Raw genomic sequence first — 19,755 nt, forward strand, 5'->3', positions numbered from 1 at the left:
ATTGCTGGAATAAATCATTCCTGCCTTTCACTGTCCTCAGCTCCTCACCTTCTTGTTGATGACAAGGACACGCTCCACAATTAAATAGTCAAACTGGAAAATAAACCTCCAGTTAAAGTTGCCCTCTCCATCCAGTGACCTGTAGTGCACGTCAGTATTCTGTTTCTGCTCCTCCAACCCAACCATCCAACTAACAAAGGAACAAGAGGTTTGATTAATAACCAAAGATTCCAGAAAAAAACATTCCCGACGGTTTTATTTTCTTCTAGGGGTGTTTTTCACCAAACTGTGTTGGGATGGTGGTTGCTGAGTGTGCAAGTTTATAGTCATGATGGTATGTCTGTTTTTATTACCAGAGACGTCTTACGTAAAGCTTTGGTGAAACAGTATGTGGATTATAGGGGATAGTTTTGGTCTCAGTATCTCAAGATTGCTTTAGGGGAAGCACAACAAAGTTGTCTGATGAGAAGTGACCGACTGGGCTAGGTCTACATTCTCTGGAGTGTGAACAAATGAGAAGTGATCAACTGAAATACACAAAATTCTGAGAGGATTTGACAGTAAAGAGGTGACAGACTGGCGAGTCAGTCTCTGGGTAAGGGGATCAGACATTGACTCTGACAAGGAGACATGTCGTTCTTCAGAAGGCTGAGAGGCTTTGGAATGCCCTACTCCAGAGAGTGGTGGGCAGTCAGTCAATAAGTTTTTTGGGACGAGATAAGGCAGGAAGGAAACTTGGAGGCAGAAGATTAACAAAGATCTTACTAAATATCAGGATACGTTTGAGGGTTTAGTTTTGAGAATCATGGCAATATGCCACTTGACATCTATTTTCCAAACTAACTTGGGGGTGGTTAGAAAAGTGAAGTGTAAAATTAGCATTAAAAAAAGTGCTGGGTGGATCCTCAGCAGGTTGGAAGGGAGCTGAGCAGAGTTGAAGTAGAGTTGTTTATTTCAGGTTGCCGATCCTTTGCGAGAGCCATTAGCATCGAGTGCATCGGCCATTCTGCACTGGAACACACAAAAAGCTTCGAGTTGAATGATCAGTGAACCTGTTTCTTGCAGTGCAATGTTGGCCAGGATTCAGGAGAGCTCCCTGCTCCGCAGTTTAATCTCTGAACCAATGGATGTTCACAATATTGAGCCCTCTCATTAGTACACTGAATTGTCAAGTCCATTTTCATATTGGCAATGAAAAAAAGAGATGTGCTGCCAAAGCTTTATTGTTTTGTGCTCATCAGGACACAATTGCAAGAACCGCAAATCTCCAAGAGAACAACAATTTACTAAATGAGAAAAAGAATGTTGACTGGTGGGAAAATAGCCCTTCCTCATTCTCCTTTTGATATTTGGCATTCTTGCATTTGCCCTGATAAGTACAAGATGAAATGCTTTGATAACATACCTCCTTTATTTCAGCAATACTCAAGTTCTGTATGTCAGATGACTATCTAGATTGGTGTGGGGGTTACACAAGGATTTACAATTTACCTACCCTTTAACATATATATCACTCATCCTTTCGCCCGTTACATTAGTTTCCTGCAGAATTACGTCACTCGTATTCCAGATTATACAGCGCAGAATGTACCTGAAAGGTCCAGAGGAAAGTTCAGAAATCAAAGTCCCAATCTCATTCCAGAAAGATGACTGGTGGTGGTTTAAGCTGAAAGTCACCTCAGGCAAGGGTGATATTTGACGAAGGCAGCACCTTTATGACCTTCAGCTGGTGTGGGAATGGAACCAGAGCTGATGGCTTCACTCTACATTGCCAACCAGCTGTCCAGACAATTGAGCTAACCAACCGCCACCAGGCTGGGTTAGTAAACTACAGCATTTTCAGTGGCTAATTCTCCCATAGGCCACATTGCAGTAAGTCTGCCCTCCAGGAGCTGCACAGTGGAGCCATGTAGATTTTAAAAAATACCTTTCACGGGATGTGAACATCGCTGACTGGAACAGCATTTATTGTCCATCCCTGAATACACTGGACACAGTGGTGGTAAGCTGCCTTCTTGAACCACTGCAGTCCTTGGGGTATAATTATGAGGCCAGTCAAATAAGGCAGAAGGAGATTTTCTACAGTGCGTCTCACTGATCCATAATCTCGGGACTTCATCAGTGGTTGGAATGAACCTTGTCCCAGGACGAGTCAGTACTTTCATGGGATGAAAATTGATGAAACAATTAAAGGTCTTGCTTTTCGTGGTGCGGATATCTCATGATACTGGACAGCCCAAGAATCATTACTGCACGGCAGCCAATTCAAACAGAACAATGAGGTATAAAACCTGGATAATCAGTTTTGCTTGTGATTATCGACAGGGATAAGCTTTGGGAATCTAGCTCTCCAGCTCCTACAAATAGTTACAGGGTTAGGGTGAGGGAGTGGGTCTGGGTGGGGTGCTCTTTGGAAGGGCATTGTGGACTCGATGGGCTGAATGGCCTGCCACTTGAGAGGGCACAGGGGGACTCAGTTAGGTCTTGGAGCTATAACCACCTGACTCTGATCAGTGTTCTGGGCCTAGAGATGATAGTAAGGCATCATAAAGTCGAGGTCATGCATATAAAGGCTTTTGACCTCAAGTATAAGGATCACCAGCATTAGTAGTCACACGGAAACCCTCTCAGTGGTTATTACCAGCACATAAGGTCACTCACCGGACAGGACCCCGAGGGGTGATGTTAAAGGGTGGGCCGGGGAGACCCAACTTCTTTGGAAAGATGTCAATCCACATTTGCAGTTTCCCCTGTGCAAGGAACAAAAGTTAGGGCAACTGACCTTCAAATAAAACAGACACGCGTAGCCATGGTTTTTTTTGTCTTGTGTTTGTCAGCACATCTCCTTTCTTTATCACCAAGTGGCCTACCCAATTCTTATTCCTCATGAGCACCAAATTTTAGAGGGAGTAACAATGTGCACCATACAAGTTTGGGTTAATGATTGATTAGCGAGTTGAATCTGCTAGATCGAGGCATTGTCATAGAGAAGGCACCAGGGAATTACTGTCCCTCAGTCTATTGTTTAATTCAAAATGTCTGAACTCGTTCCCTTTTCCCAGCTTTCTGCAGTTTTTTGTCCATTTTTTCTCCATCTTCCGTTCTCTCTTCCAAAATGACAGTGAATGTACACAGCTTTTAACAAGTGTAAATATTTGCAAGGTGAACTGATAATCTTAAATTGATGGTTAGTGTAATTCTTAGCGTTCCTGTGATTGTTCCACAAATGCTGTCCCATTACAAAATCATTGGAAAGTTGTAAATTACATTCTATGTTTTAAAAGCACATGCCAGTTGGGTACTGCTTGTACTCTGCTCACAGTCAAAGGGACATGCTGCTTCATAAGATCCACCAACGTTGGGATGTACCTCTTCAGGATCTGCATCACAGTGGCACTAACATTTGCACTTTCTTCATTTAGGTGGTCGGCCAGAAAAAGCCAGAAGAAATAGGAATTGGGAAGGCCACTTGGCCCCCCACGCCTGCTCCACCATTCAATAGGCTCACAACTGATCTGATACGCCTCATATCTACTTTCCTGCCCTGTCCCTGTCACCTTTGATTCCCAGACTGATCAAAACTCTACCAATCCCTGCCTGAAATATAAACAAGGACTCAGCTCCCGCAGCTCGCTGTGGCAAGGAGTTTCAAAGGCTCCCAACCCTCAAAGTAGCCCTGACTTTGTGGGGGCGTGTCCAGGAAGAGTCAACATCATCAGAAGAGGCGGTGTCAGTGAGGGTGGATACAGTGACTGATTTTAACATCAGCAGACACGTGATTCAGCCATGTGGACAGGAAGGAATGGCAACAAGCTCTATCGTTGTCAATGTGAGGAAGCGATACATAGCCCTGACTGCTGGATGGTTCAGAAACATTCAAGGCACAGGCCAAGATCTGAGGGAGCAATGGTGAAAGATTGATTTTTGGGATGTACATGGAGTACACGGAATTGAGCTAACCACTCAACTGGACCATAAGCACAAACATAGATCAATTCAACCAAAAAAACTAACTTGGACTTTGATTGTTTTCAACAATGAACAGGTCACAGAATTCAACTAGTCCTTGCCGTGTTTCTACTCTACGTACATCTTCCCTAAGCCTTCCATTTCTTACCCCATCATGTAATTATCCAGCTGCCCCTATAATGCATCTCTGCTTAATTGCCAGAGCTACTCTCTGTGAGAGTGAGCTCCACATTCTCACTAATCACTGGGTAAAGAAGGATCTGCTGAATTAGGCTTATTAGTGAGTGTTCTTGAACTCCTTCAGAATTGGGAACACATTCTCCATGTTCGCCCTGCATAACTTTTAAGACCATGATACCTTGCCCCTCAGCCTTCTACAGCAAAGGACTACAGCCTACGCAGTTCTTATAGCCTTTCAGTTCTGGTACCATTCTTATAAATCCTTTCACATTTGCTCCAGTGTCTCTATATCCTTTCTTTTGTAACACAGAGACCAGGACGTTGCATGGTACTCAAGCATGTCCTAATCGAGAGTCTGTACCAATTCAACATGACCTGAGCTGGGAATTGTGGTTCTCCAAGGCTGTGCTGTCTGGGATTTCCGAGGGAAGGTGTGAGACAAGATGGGTAATTCAGCACCAACGGCTGGCTGACGCGTACCCAGTAGCAAACACGGTCAGCTCCTACCTGCTCAATCCCTGGTTGAGTGCTGTTGAACAAAGTCCGGGTTTCTACATGTTCCGGCACCAGATTCTGCAGCCGCAGAATGTGGAGAGCGAGTCGTTCTTCTGGGGGACCCAGGAAGTTGTAAGGAAGCTTCTTCGGCTCTGTACAACGCGAAAGAAAAGGTGTAGGGGTGGGCATTGAGGGAGGAGATGCACTGGAAAAAATATAGTCTGAAACAGTTTGTGTGGACGCAGTGTGCCTAATGACATAAACCATCCCAATATGCTGCACTGTTCCTGACACCCTGTCACATCAAGGAGATACAGGGGAAGGGGGCCAGATGTTTCAAATTGCAGGCAGAGGGATAAAGAGACAGAGAAGTTTAGCAAGGCAGCCTCAAGTCCAAGCGGCCAAATTTCCAAGTGATCCGTAAAGGTCCTACCACTGCTAGTTTTGCCAGTTATTTTCCACCTTTCTCTACAACAGCAAGCGAGGGAAATCTTGCCACTTGGGTCTTTTGAGGTAGACCACTGCCTGGAAGCAGAGGAGAGTTCACAGAGCCATATCATAAAATCCCTACAGTGTGGAAACAGGCCATTCAGCCCAACATGCCCATGTTGACCCTCCGAAGAGCATCCCAACTAGACACATCCTCACTCTCCTACCCTATCCCTGAAACCCTGCATCTCCCTGGCTAAGATAATAAAATGTGAGGCTGGATGAACACAACAGGCCAAGCAGCATCTCAGGAGCACAAAAGCTGACGTTTCGGGCCTAGACCCTTCATCAGATGAAGGGTCGAGGCCCGAAACGTCAGCTTTTGTGCTCCTGAGATGCTGCTTGGCCTGCTGTGTTCATCCAGCCTCACATTTTATTATCTTGGAATTCTCCAGCATCTGCAGTTCCCATTATCGCTCCCTGGCTAAACCTAATCTACACATCCCTGAACACGACAGGCAATTTAGCACGGCCAACTCACCTAACCTTTATTCACCACATCTCTGGTCTGTGGGAGGAAACTGGAGCACCTAGCAGAAACAGGGAGAATGTGCAAACTCCACACAGACAGTTGCCTGAGGCTGGAATTGAACCTGGGTCCCTGGTGCTGTGAGTCAGCAGCGCTAACCACTGAGCCACCACGCTGCCCCCAAACCTCTTGTGGTGCAGTGGACTGCGTTCCCAACTCTGAGCCAGACACTCCTGGCTTGAGTCCTGCCCCAGGCTGAGGTTGGATCTCAATATTTGTACCCTCCCAACACACACCAGTGTCAGGTGGTGAGCGTGGGAGAAATTCCTGGTCAGCGAAGTGATAGAAAGAACTGCAGCCTCCGCTGTCCATAGATTTCAATTACAGCACGCACAGAAAAAGCTAATGCTGCCACAGCAACATGGGGTCCCCAACTGAAATGTAAGACCCACACCACCTCCATTTGAAATACGCTCCCAGAGAAACATGACCCCGCCCAAACAATTTTACAACCTTTTCCAGGAGAAATCTGTTGTTCAGTGCTCTTTTTAAAAAAAAACTAACACAAATAAAAACTTGCCACATCGCTTTGACACCGATCAACAAAAATCTGAGTACGTGCATCAACTCTTCCTTCTCCCTGGAGGCTATGGCAATGTAAGTGATTATCCAAACTTTTCAGGAAGTGTGTTCCAGACATCTATTACCCTCTCGGTGAAAATTTCTCTTCAACCATCCTCTTAAGCTTTCTACCTCCTATCTTAAATCTATGCCCCCGAATAGTGATCCCTCTACTAATGGAAGAAGTGGAATCAAGACCTACGTCCTTCTTAATCTTATACACCTCAATCAGGTCTCCTTTCAACCTTCGCTGCTCAACAGGAAACAAACCCCAGTCTATTCAAACTTCCCTCATAGCCTGATCCACCAGGCAAAATCCTGGTGAATCTCCACTGCACCTTGTCTAGTGCAATCACATCCTTCCTATAATGTGGCGACCAGAACTACACGCAGTGCTCCAGCTGTGGCCTAACCAGCATTCTTTGATTTGATTTGATTTATTATTGTCACATAGAGTCATAGAGCTGTACAACACTGAAACAGACTCTTCGGTACAACTTGTCCGTGCTGACCAGATATCCGAAATTAATCTAATCCCATTTGCCAGCATTTGGCCCATATCCCTCTAAACTCTTCCCGTTCATGTACCCATCTGGATGGCTTGTAAATGTTGTAATTGTACCAGCCTCCACCACTTGCTCTGGCAGCTCATTTCATACACGCACCATTCCCTGTGTGAAAAATTTGCCCCTTAGGTCCATTTTAAATCTTTCCCCTCTCACCTTAAACCTATGCGCTCGAGTTTTGGATTCCCCCACCCTGAGGGAAAGACCTTGGCTATTCACCCTGTCCATGCCCTTCATGATTTATAAACTTCCATAAGGCCACCCCTCAGCCTCCGACGCTCCAGGGAAAATAGCCCCAGTCTATTCAGCCTCTCCCTGTAGCTCAAACCCTTCAACACTGGCAACATCCTTCTAATTTTTTTCTGAACCCTTTCAAGTTTCACAACATTGTCGCTACAGCAGGGATACCAGAACTGAACGTAGTATTCCAAAAGTGGCCTAACCAATGTCCTGTACAGCCGCAAAATGACCTCCCAACTCCTATACTCAATGCACTGACGAATAAAGGTGAGAGTACCAAATGCCTCCTTCACCACCCTGACTACCTGTAACTCAACTTTCAAGGAACTATGAACCTGGACTCAAGGTCTCTTTGTTCAGCAACATTCCCCAGGACCGTTAATTGTGTAAGTCCTGTCCTGATTTGTACCGTGGTGCAGTGAAAAGTTCTGTTTTGCTTGCAGTACAGATAGATCATACCATTCAAAGACCAAAGGGTGATTGAACAGTGCAAGAAATACAATGTTGTTGCTGCACAGAAGGTATAATACAATAGCAAGATCAGCATTAGATTTGAAATTTGAGAGTTCAGAAGTGTAATAATAGCAGGGAAGAAGCTGTTCTTGAACCTGTTGATACGTGTGTTTAAGTTTCTGCATTTTCTGCCTGACAGAAGAGTTTAGAAGGGATTGTAACCAGAGTGGGAGGGGTCTTTGATGATGTTGGCTGCCTTTCTGAGGCAGTGAACTGGGCTGTCGTCTCTTATGGTCCTGGGCACAGCAGTTGCTGTACCAAGATAGTGCGGATGCTGGAGAATCTGATATAACAAGGTGTGGAGCTGGATGAACACAGCAGGCCAAGCGGCATCAGAGGAGCAGGAAAGCTGACGTTTCGGATCTAGCTTTAGCTGAAAGGGTCTAGACCCAAAATGTCAGCTTTCCTGCTCCTCTGATGCTGCTTGGCCTGCTGTGTTCATCCAGCTCTACACCTTGTTATCTCAGTTGCTATACCAAGCTGTGATGCACCCAGTAGAATGCTTACTAAGTCAACCAACTGGTAGGATACCACGTTGGAGCAGTTTCTTCAATTGTGGGCACTGCACTTTCAGAGACTTGTCAAGCCCGGAGAGTGCACAGTATTTCACTTTAAAGGTACCTGGAATTTATGGCTTTCTATAATGTAGGAAGACAAGAGAAATTGGGATTGTTCCCAAGAGAAATGAAGGTAAAGGAGAGATTTAATAATCAGGGCCACAAATGAGAGAGTAAGTAGGAGAAAAGGTTTCTCATCTCAGGAGAGTTAGTAACGAGAGAACTCAGACTGAAGACAGCTAAAGGGAATCAGAGGGGAACAGGAGGAGAATTATGTTTGAATATGCAACGTAAATATGTTGCTTGAAAGGACAGTGGAAGCAGAGTCAGTACTAACTTTCAAAGTGGAATCGAGCAAAGAAGGAAGAGAGAGAGCTTGTTCGGCAAAATGGACAACTCTTTCAAGAGAATGGCATGAGCACAATGGGCTGAATGAACTCCGTCTGCGACATCACATCTTTTTGGTGGAGATAGAACAGGGAACCTCATCTGGTTCGAAATCCGCTCAGCTCTGGGTTACATGCTGTCAAAAGCCTTTATCTAACAATAATACCCTGCAGCCCACACCCCCTCCCCCCCATCCAGCCTGGCCCAGAGTCCTTACCAAAGTCATCTAGCGAGAACTCCTTCTGCCCGATGGTTATCTTTTGCCCGTTGTTCCGAATGACAGGCAGGGCGTAGTTCTTCATGGCACTCAGGTTGTTCAGCAGCTCTGTTGGAGTCAGCTGATCTCGCCATTGAGTGGAGCCAGATCTGTGGTGGGGAAGGAAGACAGCACTGTCCAGTACAACCCCTTTCCTTCTCCCGTTCCCTTGTTTAGTTTTCATACGGGCTTTGCATTCCTTCCATCTCCCTCGAGCTACAGACAGCGAGGTCAGACATCTCACAAGAACGGAAATGAAGCCACCAAGGACTATCTCCCAGGGAATGCTTTGCTTCTGAGCCTCTGCCCAGGTTGTCGTACTGTCAGAATGACAGTGCTTCCTCTGTACTTGCCCTCCAACAGTGCAATGCTCCCTTGATACCACTCCTCCTGTAGTGCACCGCTCCCTCTATATTGCCCTTCTGAGACTGATGCACTCAGACGTACACAAATGCTTCCACTGCACTGTTTTGAAGCAGAGCAGGAAGGTGTTCCCAGGATCCCGGATAGCATTTATCCCTCAGTCAACGCCACAGAAAGCAACAATCTGGTCAGGATCCCATAGCTGCCTGTAGGAGCTCACTGTGGGCAAATGAGCTGCCATGCTTCCTCCACAGCTACAGTGACAAACATCACAAGTATTTCACCAGCTGCAAAGAGAGGTTTGGGACATTTGGCAGCCCCAAAAGGTGCCAAATAAATATAAGCCTTTCTATTTTTACATCAAAGTGCCAGCTCACATGCAGTATGTCCGGGGCAGGCCGCAACGTGCCCCAAACCGTGACAGGAACCGGTTTTCCAAGTCGATCACTGTCTCTCCGATTTTGTCGTCTTGGGTGACTAGGTCGTAGTCGTACACAGACACCTTGAGATCTTTATTCAGCGGAACAGTGGCGTAGAGCTGAAACATTCTGCGGAAAGAACTTGTGCCATTAGAAGAGGTTTCTTTCTCGAGCAGTGCCCTCCTGATACTCGCTGGAGCCATGACCCACACGAGCAGCCTCTCTCCTGGTGTGCACCCCCCACAACCAGCCAGTATCCAGGGGTTATCCCACTGTGCAAGTCATCACAGTTGAGTATGATTCTCACGATAGCACTCAAACCGAAGCACAGCTTGCAGCCAAGCACACGTGACCTGACAGAAATGCATGTACAGTGTTAAAATACACTGTTAATCGGTTGATTTTGTGCAGGGTTGAGATGCTACTCCCAGAGTTTGCACTGCTACCATTGCACAGGATCAGTTCATTGAAGGATTTAACCGAGCTCCCTCCCAGGGAAAAGACACTCAAGCCTTGGAGAGAACGTAACAAAGGGAAGGTCATAGAGTTTTCACATCATGGAAAGAGGCCCTTCAGCCCATTGAGTATTAGTGGATTAGACTCATTTATGGTACAAAAGGAGACCAGTTGGTCCACCAAGCTTTCTGTACAGCATTCTACCTCTATCCCACTCTGCTGCTCTATGCCCACAGCCCTGCTAGATACTGGGCAGCTCAGAACTGGAACCTAACTGAAGAATTGCCAAAGCTTTTCATTGTGCACTCGTCAGGCAGAAGGGGGAAATTTTAAACAATCACAACAATTTGTACGACAGGAGAAAATGTTGCTGATTACTTGGGTAGTTGATGGCTGACTGGTTGAGGTTTTGCCATGGAACCGGTTAGAATTCTTTGAGGAGATAAGTTAAACAAAGGAGCGCCAGCGGATGTGATCTATCTGAATTTCCAGAAGGCCTTTGACAAGCTGCCACACAGACGGCTGCGAAATAAGATGTGAGCCCAAGGTGTTAGGGCCAAGGTGCTGGCAATGGATGGAATCAATAAATGTGGAGCCAGAAAAGCAGAGGCAGTCAGAAAGCATCCAAGAGCAGGAAAGTCAATGTTTTGGGCCGAAACTATTTGCCAGGACTTATGTTGACTTTCCTGCTCCTCGGATACTGTCTGGGCCTGCTGTGCTTTTCCAGATGCACATTTATTGACTGTAGCTTCCAGCATCTGCAGTCCTTACAGTCTGCAAGCAGTATGGACAGACGATTGGCAGACTGGCCGAAGGCAGCGAGTGTGGATTAAAGGGTCATTTTCAGGATAGCAGTTGGTGACTAATGAAATTCTGCGGAGTCCACGTTGGGACTCCACCACTCATGTTATACATTAACCATCTGGATGAAGGAACTGAGGGCACTGTTGCTAAATTTGCAGATGACACAAAGAAATGTGGAGGGACAGGTATTGTTGAGGAAGTATGGAGGCTGCAGAAGGACTTGGACATGACAGGAGAACAATGTGGGAAAATGTGAGGTTATGCACTTTGGTAGGAAGAATAGGGGTGAAGACTATTTTCTAAAGGGGGAAAGGCTTCATAAATCTGAAGCACAGATGAACTTGGGAGTCCTAGATCAGAATTCTCTTATGTTTCAAATGCAGGTTCAACTAATGGTTCGGAAGGCAAATGCAGCATTAGCATTCATTTTCAGAGGACTAGAATACAAGAGCAGGGATATACTGCTGAGGATGTATCAGGTTCTGATCAGATCGCATTTGGAATATTGTGAACAGTTCTGAGTCCCATACCTAAGGAAGATTTGCTGGCCTTAGACAAGATTCAGAGGAAGTTTACAAGAATGGTCCTAGGGATGGAGGGCTTGCCAGGAGGAGAAATTGAAGTCTCTGGATCTATACTCAATGGAGTTTAGAAGGAGGAGAGCGATCTCATTGAAACTTAAAGAATATAAGAGGCCTGGTGAGTGTGGACATGGAGATGTTTCCACGAGGAGAGACGAGGACTCAAGGGCACAGCCAGAAAGCGATGGCTCTTTAGAACGGAGACAGGGTGAAATTTCTTCAGCCAGAGGGTAGTGAATCTGTGGAATTCATTTCCACAAAAGGCTGTGGAGGCCAAGTCATTGCGTTTATTTAAGACAGAGAGATAGATTCTAATTACAGGCAGAAGTCAAGAGAATGGGTTTGAGAAATATATCAGCCGTGGTTGAATGGTGAGCTGACTTGATAGGTTGAATGGCCTAATTCTGCTCCTACATCTTAAGGTGCTATGGAGATTAATGATGTCCCAGATTCCTGACTAATTCAAAAAAGGTAGAAGGTATGACATATTCCTTTTGTTTGCGGGGAAAGGGGGATGAACACATGCCATTTTGAGCCAGCCTAAATGAGCCACATTAGGAACTCAACTGAGTTTCCTAAATTGGTTGGTAGGGGCAGCTATTAATGCACTCAGAATTGCTTAGCAAGTGCTGTCCAAACGCAACATCATATCTCACAGCAAATGTTTTCTTTTGAGTTTTACAAATGCAGACAAGTACAGAATCCCTATATTGTGGAAACAAGCCATTCAGCCCGTCTGGTCCACACCGAACCTCCAAACAGCATCCCACCCAAACCTACTTACACCCCCACCCTGTAACCCTGCATCTCTCATGGCTAATCCACCTAGCCTGCACATCCCTGGACGCTATAGGCAATTTAATATGCCAATCCACTGTAACCTGCACATCTTTGGACTGTGGGAGGAAACCAGAGCACCCGGAGGAAACCACAGTTTCAGGGAGAATGCGCAAACTCCACACAGACAGTTGCCCAAGACTGGAATCGAACCCGGGTCCCCAGTACTGATGCAGCAGAGCCAACCGCTGAACCACAGTGCCAACCGTATGCTCTGTACTCTGTATATTTTAAATAACTGAAGGAACATGCTATATGATTCGATCAGCCAATTGCAGAAACATACTGCCCAGCACTGAAATGGAGCATTCTTCCACTTGACCTGGTGAATGATAGAGGAAAAGTTTCAGCAACACATCTCTCTTGTCAGCGATCTCTTAGTTATTATGAGGACAGCAGGACAGAGTGAGTGACCATCTTAGAAAGTGGCACACCAGCAAGGCAGACACATCCTAGACAGTGATAAAGCCAGGAGTTTATCCTGTCTCAGTTTTCACTTGTAGATGCAAGTGTTCACTCTCTGGAGACCCTAGTTTCACAAGATAATGCATAGATCCATGAGAGATTGAACAGTCTTCTGTCCATAGTATTTTAATGGTGTTAGGATAATACACTGGTGAAGGGTCACCCTTCAGCACTTACAGAGACTGTTGAGACTGCATGAGGACTTGTTCCAAAATTAGAAAAGGAAATGGCAAAAAAAAGAAAGAATGGTTATATCTTGTACAGGTTTAAATTCAAACAGAAGAAGCGACTTACTTGCCAAAGACAGGGTTGAGGTTGTTGGCAATGTAATGCTCGCGATCATCAATGGTCTCCTTCCCCAGCGAGACTTTAATGTAAGGATCACACTAGCAAAAGGAGACAGAGAGGTCAGTGCGCATGTAAACATGTTTGATGAACTACTCTTTGTTGAGAGCCCCCTCCTTATCTGAAGCTCCCTCAGTCTGCAAATATGAAATGATTACTCCATCAATTCAACTCCTGTGGTCTTGTGCCCTGAGAGTTGTTTCATAGAAGTGTCAAACAAAATTTGACACTGAGCTGAAATACTTGACCAAAAGCTAAGTCAAATGTTTTAACAACTGTCTTAAAGTGAGTGGGGAAGAGGTTTATGGAGGGAATTTGAGAGCTTATGGCCTTGGCAGCTGAAGGCACAGTTGCCATCGTTGGGCTGATAATGTGATACAAGAACAGGGTCGGAATAAAGGAAAATTCTGAGGGTTACCCAACAAAGAGCAGGTGCAGAAGGCCACATTGGTATCACTCTTCTACTTAGAAGTCGATGATTGGATCAGAGTAGGGAACACTTCAGCTGGACTCAAGACCCACCTGCCTCAGGAGTGATCAGTGACCACACTCCATTGAGAATGAAAGCAAAAATTCAAGCACTCCCCCTCTGGTACATTCTTCGTCCCAATAAGAAATAAGTTTGCAGTGACAACATGGCACCAAGATCCAGGTACTAACTGTAACCTAACCCATCCTTGGAAAACTGAGATGGATTGGATGAAATTTCAGGATTTTGGACTCCACAGTTGGCAAATAAGGGGAAGCTAGATAAACAGGAGGGAGATTGGAATAAAACAAATTGCTGGAGAAATTCAGCAGGTCTGGCAGCATCAGTGGAGGGAAAATAGAGTTTACATTTCAAGTCCAGTGACCTTTCTCCAGAACTGATAGTAGCTCAGAAAAGGTGGGTATAAAAGCTGTAGACAGGGGATAGGTGCCTCGCCACAAAGGTAGCATCATCAGAACAGATGCGAAGGATCGGAGAAACTGGCAGAATGGAATGGAGTCCTTAGAGGAAGCAGGGTATGAGGGTGTAAAGTCTAAGTAACTGTGGGAGTTGGTGGGTTTGTAATAGATGCCAGTGGGCAGCCTCGAGCCAGAAACGGAAACAGAGATGTCGAGGAGGGGAAGACAGGAGTCACAGGTGGGCCAGCTGAAGGTGGCAGTAGGGTGCAATTTGGAAGTGAAAGCGATCGATTTTCCCAATTCCGGGCGAGAGAGGGAAGCAGCACTGATGATGTCATCAATGTACCAGGGGAAGAGTTTTGGAGAGGGACCTGAGTAGGGTCGGAGCACGGAACATTTCACAGGCATAACTGGTACTCAGGGCCACAATTTTGAATGGAATGAAGTGAGAGGAGTTAAAGGAGAAGCTTTAAGGATGGACTCAGCCATGTGGGGGAGGGTGGTCGTGGATGGGGTCAGTTCAGGCTTTCTTTCCAGGAAGAAGTGGAGAGCCCCAAAATCATCCTGATGGGGGGTGGACATGCATTTGGAGCCAAGGATAGATGATTGGGTTAGATGAGGAAGAGTGCAGGAGGCTTGAGTGGAGCATCATTGGTTTTTGATCATTTGACATTTCAATTCTCACCTTGTTTCCCTACAGTCTTTGGGCTCTGATGAAGCTCAACTCAAGGTTGAGAAACAGCACTTTATTTGTCGACAGAGCACTGGGTTTAATAATTTCACATCATAGTACAGGGGCAATGTTCTTTTCTTTATGTTTTTGGGTCTTATTGCTGTCTTTGCCTTTGGCTTTTTGTCAATCCCAGACCTCGTCAAGAGACATTTTCTGTTTCACATCCTGCCCCATTCCCACTCCTTTTGCGTTCGCACAGAGCATCCTTTTGTCAATTAGTATCTCCTGAATTCCACACTATCGTAATCCTTCCTCCTGTCCCCAAACCTTCCAATTGCTCTAAACATTTCTCAATTCCAAGGAAAGGTCATTGAGCGGAACTACTCACTCTGCACCTCTCGCCACAGACGCTGCCAGTTCTGTCAAGTATTGCCAGCATTATATGTTTGATATCAGTGGAATGAATGGCCTACCTCTGGGCAGAAGAGGCCACTCAGCCCTTTGAAAGTGCTAGCCAGTCAGTTCCCACTCTCCAGCATTTTCTGCAGAACGCTATGAACCTTTGGACCTTCAACTGGTTGTTTGATTCCCATTGGGAGTTTGCGATCGAACCCGTATCACTGCCCTTTTAAACGGCGTTCCAAATTGCACAGCAACTCAGCATGGAGAGGATAACCCACACGACATGCAGGCCAGTGTTCACCACCACCCCACCCCCACCTCTTTCAGAAGCTGGACACACTGTTGTGAATTTGTGACGTTTGATAGTTTTCCCTGTATGTGGAGGTGACAGATACGTACTGTCCCAGAGCGATCCTTCGGCTGGAGGCCGAGAGCACGGACAATGTAAACTCTCACTAAACAGGTCTGCGGCTCACTTGAGGGCAGTTGACGGAACTGAGGAGGGGGGACGGGCTTTGCTGGATCTTCTGGTAGAGGATAGATCCGAAACGAACCCTGAGAGAGAAAACAAACTATGAACGAGGGGAGAATAAAATTGCGACAAAGAAACCTGTGAAAATTTCCAACAACTGCCTGAGACGTAAGACCATTCAGCTCATCAAGTGATCCCAACCCCCCACCCATAACTGAACATCTGAAACCACCCCCCAAATTCAAAATTCACGAGTAACCATCAGGTCTCGTTCTTTTGTCAGTTGAAGCTGTGTCTCTTGACCCTCCACCACAGGAAACAGTTTCTCCTTATTTCTTCCATTGTAAAAGTGTCTCCTTTTGCCGCGGGAGGACCACTCCAGCTTCCCTGGTCCACACCCGCAGAACATGGAACAGTACAGCACAGTACAGGCCCTTTGGCCTACGATGTAATGCCAACCTACTATCCTATTAAGATCAAACTAGCCTGCATACCCTACATTATACTATCATCCACGTGCCTATCCAAGAGTCGCTTAGAAGTCCTGAAAGTATCTGACCCCACTACCACTGCCGGCAGCCCATTCCACATGGCCAACACTCTCTGTGTGCAGAACCTACCTCTGACATCTCCCCTACACATTCCTCCAATCACCTTAAAATTATGCCCCCTTGTAACAGTCATTTCCACCCTGGGAAAAAACATGACTGTAGTCTCTCCAGTGTCATCACAAACTTCACATCCTCCGTTAAGGAATGGGTCCTGGAACTGGATCGATTCAGCCACGAGACTGGACCAGTCTTTGGTGCAGAGGGCTTTGAAAGAAAAACACTCCTGACAGATCTAACTGCACCCATTGGCATTCCCTCCACAGAATTTCCGACATCGAGTTCAAGTGATGCCTTTGCAGTATACATTGACTGACCTGACTCTCTGTGGTGAAGTTAACAGCCATTACCAGCAGCAGAATAGGAAATCCACCAGAAGGATGCCTGGGATCAGTGAAGGATGCTAACACCAAATTCGCTGGCTTGATATATGCCTAACGGACACCAATGACAGATGGTGGAATTTGAATTCAATAATAACGAGTCTAATGATGACCATGAATCCATTCTCAACTGTCAAGAAAAACCTCTTCAGGTTCATTCATGTCCTTGAGGGAAGGAAACTGCCATCCTTACCTGGTCTGGCCTACATGTGATTCCAAACCCACGGCAATGTGGTTGACTTTTAACTGCTCTCTGGGAAATTAGGGATGGGCAATGAATGTCAGCCTAGACAAGGACACCCCCATCCCATGAATGAATGATGAAAAGAAAAATGATCTCACCCACATCCTGAACTGGTACTAAGAGACCATTCACATATACATGAAACTTGACTATGTCGTGTTTTGTCATGTTTGGTCAGATCGCTCTTTGTTTAAAGAATGTTAGGAAAGAGGAGAAAGAAATGTCATCACTGCTGTGACCCATGCCCACATGATGGCACCAAAACGTTGCTGTTTCGGGTGACGGAACCATCCAAGAAGCCGCAACATTTTAACAGCATCAAGCACTACCCATGCAGATAAGATGCCGATAAAAATGCCTGTGTGATTTCTAATGATTTGGAGGTTGGGAGCAGGATTATTCAAGAGAAGGAAAGGAAGACCGTCACCCTGATGACCCTCGCAGACGATGCTGAATGCCCAACCTCTGACATGCCTGTCCCTTGGGCTGAAGCTGCAGAAATGTTCCCCATTTCACACCACAGCGTGGAAATCATGGGGAACATGTCAGATGGGCACAGATGATGTGGCAGACTCACCCAAAGACAGCACACTCAGCAGGAAAAGACTCCCAAGCTTTTCCAACGCTAACTGCATCAATATCTTTTATAGTACAAGATCAGACCATCACAAAAAGTGAACAAATTGAAAAGAAAAGAGGCTTTTAAAAATATACATATTGACTGCATCACTCTATTTTCACTGGGGCTTTTCACACAGAGCATGTTTGTAGGCACAGAGACAGTAGGAACTATGGATGCTGGAGAGTCTGAGATGACAAGGTGTAGAGCTGGAGGAACACAGCAGGCCAAGCAGCATCAGAGGAACAGGAAAGCTGACATTTCGGGTCGAGACCATTCTGAAGTGAGACCCTTATAATTTTTCTGAAGAAGGATCTCGACCCGAAGCGTCAGCTTTCCTGCTTTCCTCTGATGCTGCTTGGCCTGCTGCATTCATCCAGCTCTACACCTTGTTGTCTATGCTTGTAGGTGGGTTACAGAGGGGCTACCTCAGTACTCTATTTAACGTGAGATTGTCCGCAGGGGCCCTGTGGTTCTGCTGTACCGCATGTGACTTTGTTGAAAGAACTCAGTCAACCGACTCAAAAGCCTGTTGACAGAGAACGTGCTTTTCCAGCCTGATGAAGCACTTTTGAAAGCCATAATGAAGGGAGTACTGCGACTTATTCATGCCCAGGAAAGGTCTCCGAGCCGCAGTGAGTTAATGACCTGACAATCTGTCTCTGAGGGGCTGGTCAATGGACAAGTGTATTGGCTTTCCTTTCAAATAGTGGAGGGGTGTCTGATTGACTGCACCCCTAGCTTGGATTCTGGCCTGGAAACCACAACGTTCTGACTGCGGAAACGAGACAGCTACCCACTGAGGCATGGTTGAGCCCAGGAGGTACAGAATAAATACAGCAGAACTGGGCTGTGGTTGTAAGCCAATGTGTGTTGCTGGTTATTTATTGCCCATTCCAGACAGCAGTTAAGGGTCAGCCACATTTCTTCACAGAATCCCCACAGAGGGGATGGAGGCCATTCAGCCCATCAAGTCCACACTGACTCTCCAAAGAATGTCCCACCCAGACACAGCTCCCCACCGTACCCCCACGAACAGAATCTTCCCATGGCCAATCCAACTAAACTGTGCATCTTTGGACGGTGGGAGGAAAGCATAGCACCCAGATGAAACCCACGCAAAATTCATACAGACGGTCACGCAAGAGTGGAATCAAACCTGGGTCCCTGGTGCGCTGAGGCAGCAGTGCTAACCACTGAGCCACCATGCCCCTCTCTAAACGTTAACCTGAGGTCCTGGACTACGAGTCCAATGACCACTACACAACCACACACCCCCAGAGCACATAGCCCAGATGACTAAACGTATGAGGGCCAGTTGAAATCCAACGTAAAATCAGACAGAATGGATGACCCAAGGAAACCACTTCAACTGTCAACTATCTTCCAAATAACTCCTTTACTCATTACCTTAAATTCACCTACAACCATAGGATCCTCGATATCTCCATACACTTTCCCCCGGTACAGTTTAAAGGTGTGGCAGAAGTCCTGAAGCCCCTTAAACTGAGGCACATCTTCCAGGGGGCATGGATAAATCTGTACAAGTACAAGGGTTGTGGGTGAAAACAAAGCCAGCAAGAGAAAGAGAGAGGCGGAATGAGATGGGGGGGTGGGGGGGCAGAGTTAGAGAGGTGGACAAAGGCAGCGAGAGAGAAGATGGAATAGAAAGTTGGAGAGAAAGGCAGATAGATAGATGGGTGCAGACAGAGAAAGAGAGAGAGAGAGAGGATGTCAGCGAGTGAGAGAGCATGTCAGAGAGAGAGAGAGAGAGAGAGAGAGAGAGAGGGGATGGGAGGATGTCAGAAAGAGAGAGGGAGACAGCAGGCAGGCAGAAAGAAAGAAAGAAAAAAAAAATCACTGTGAGCAACTCAAATGGCCTCAGCTACAGATATCAACAAACTCAGGAGCAATAGTACTTATTGCCTTGCCACTCCCTACTTAAATCCCAGGAAGCTAGAGCGCTTCCCATTCAATGGGTGAGGGGCGACATACACACACAATGGTTGGAAAATGTCAAGAAAAAGCCAAGTGTCACTGCACACCAATAGGGAAATGCTGAGCAATTCAATGAGCTACACAATCAGAATGAGTACAGGTCACGATGTGGCCACTTGGTCCATCGTGTCTGTACTGGCTCTCTATTAGGCCTCATTCTTAATCTCACACCTCCGCTTTTTTGCTGCAGGCTGGTGGTTTTGTTCTCCGCAGAGAGTTATTTAACGAGATTGCAAATTAAAACAGCTTCCAGTACACTCTGGTGAGTGTAGTACCAAATTCTGAGCTGCAGGAGCTCTCAGGAAACATACTGGCAAAAATATCGACATCTACAGCTTCAATGCTTTCCAGTGTGTTAATCATTTGAATCCTCAAAATGAGTGGTGAGTTAACTGCAAGTTTCACCCAGATAAAGAGACACAACAATTACAGCATCTCATACTCATAATCACCAGT

The 19,755-nt window shown here is 46.1% G+C and overlaps 1 protein-coding gene across 1 annotated transcript in view; it reads right to left on the minus strand.

Annotated features, from left to right (window-relative positions):
• LOC125447975 (myoferlin-like) overlaps positions 1–19,755 on the minus strand; it is a 112,387-nt gene that overhangs the window by 12,938 nt on the left and 79,694 nt on the right. Inside the window, exons 40-48 of the mRNA XM_059641169.1 lie at positions 18,712–18,840; positions 15,375–15,530; positions 12,962–13,053; positions 9,483–9,653; positions 8,704–8,852; positions 4,657–4,796; positions 2,662–2,750; positions 1,496–1,591; positions 49–190 (exon numbers count right to left, since the gene is read on the minus strand). Of these exons, the coding sequence (XP_059497152.1) occupies positions 49–190; positions 1,496–1,591; positions 2,662–2,750; positions 4,657–4,796; positions 8,704–8,852; positions 9,483–9,653; positions 12,962–13,053; positions 15,375–15,530; positions 18,712–18,840 (1,164 nt within the window). The remainder of the gene's footprint in view (positions 1–48; positions 191–1,495; positions 1,592–2,661; positions 2,751–4,656; positions 4,797–8,703; positions 8,853–9,482; positions 9,654–12,961; positions 13,054–15,374; positions 15,531–18,711; positions 18,841–19,755) is intronic.

Source organism: Stegostoma tigrinum, chromosome 40 (assembly GCF_030684315.1).
Source record: "Stegostoma tigrinum isolate sSteTig4 chromosome 40, sSteTig4.hap1, whole genome shotgun sequence".
Classification (NCBI taxonomy): domain Eukaryota; kingdom Metazoa; phylum Chordata; class Chondrichthyes; order Orectolobiformes; family Stegostomatidae; genus Stegostoma; species Stegostoma tigrinum.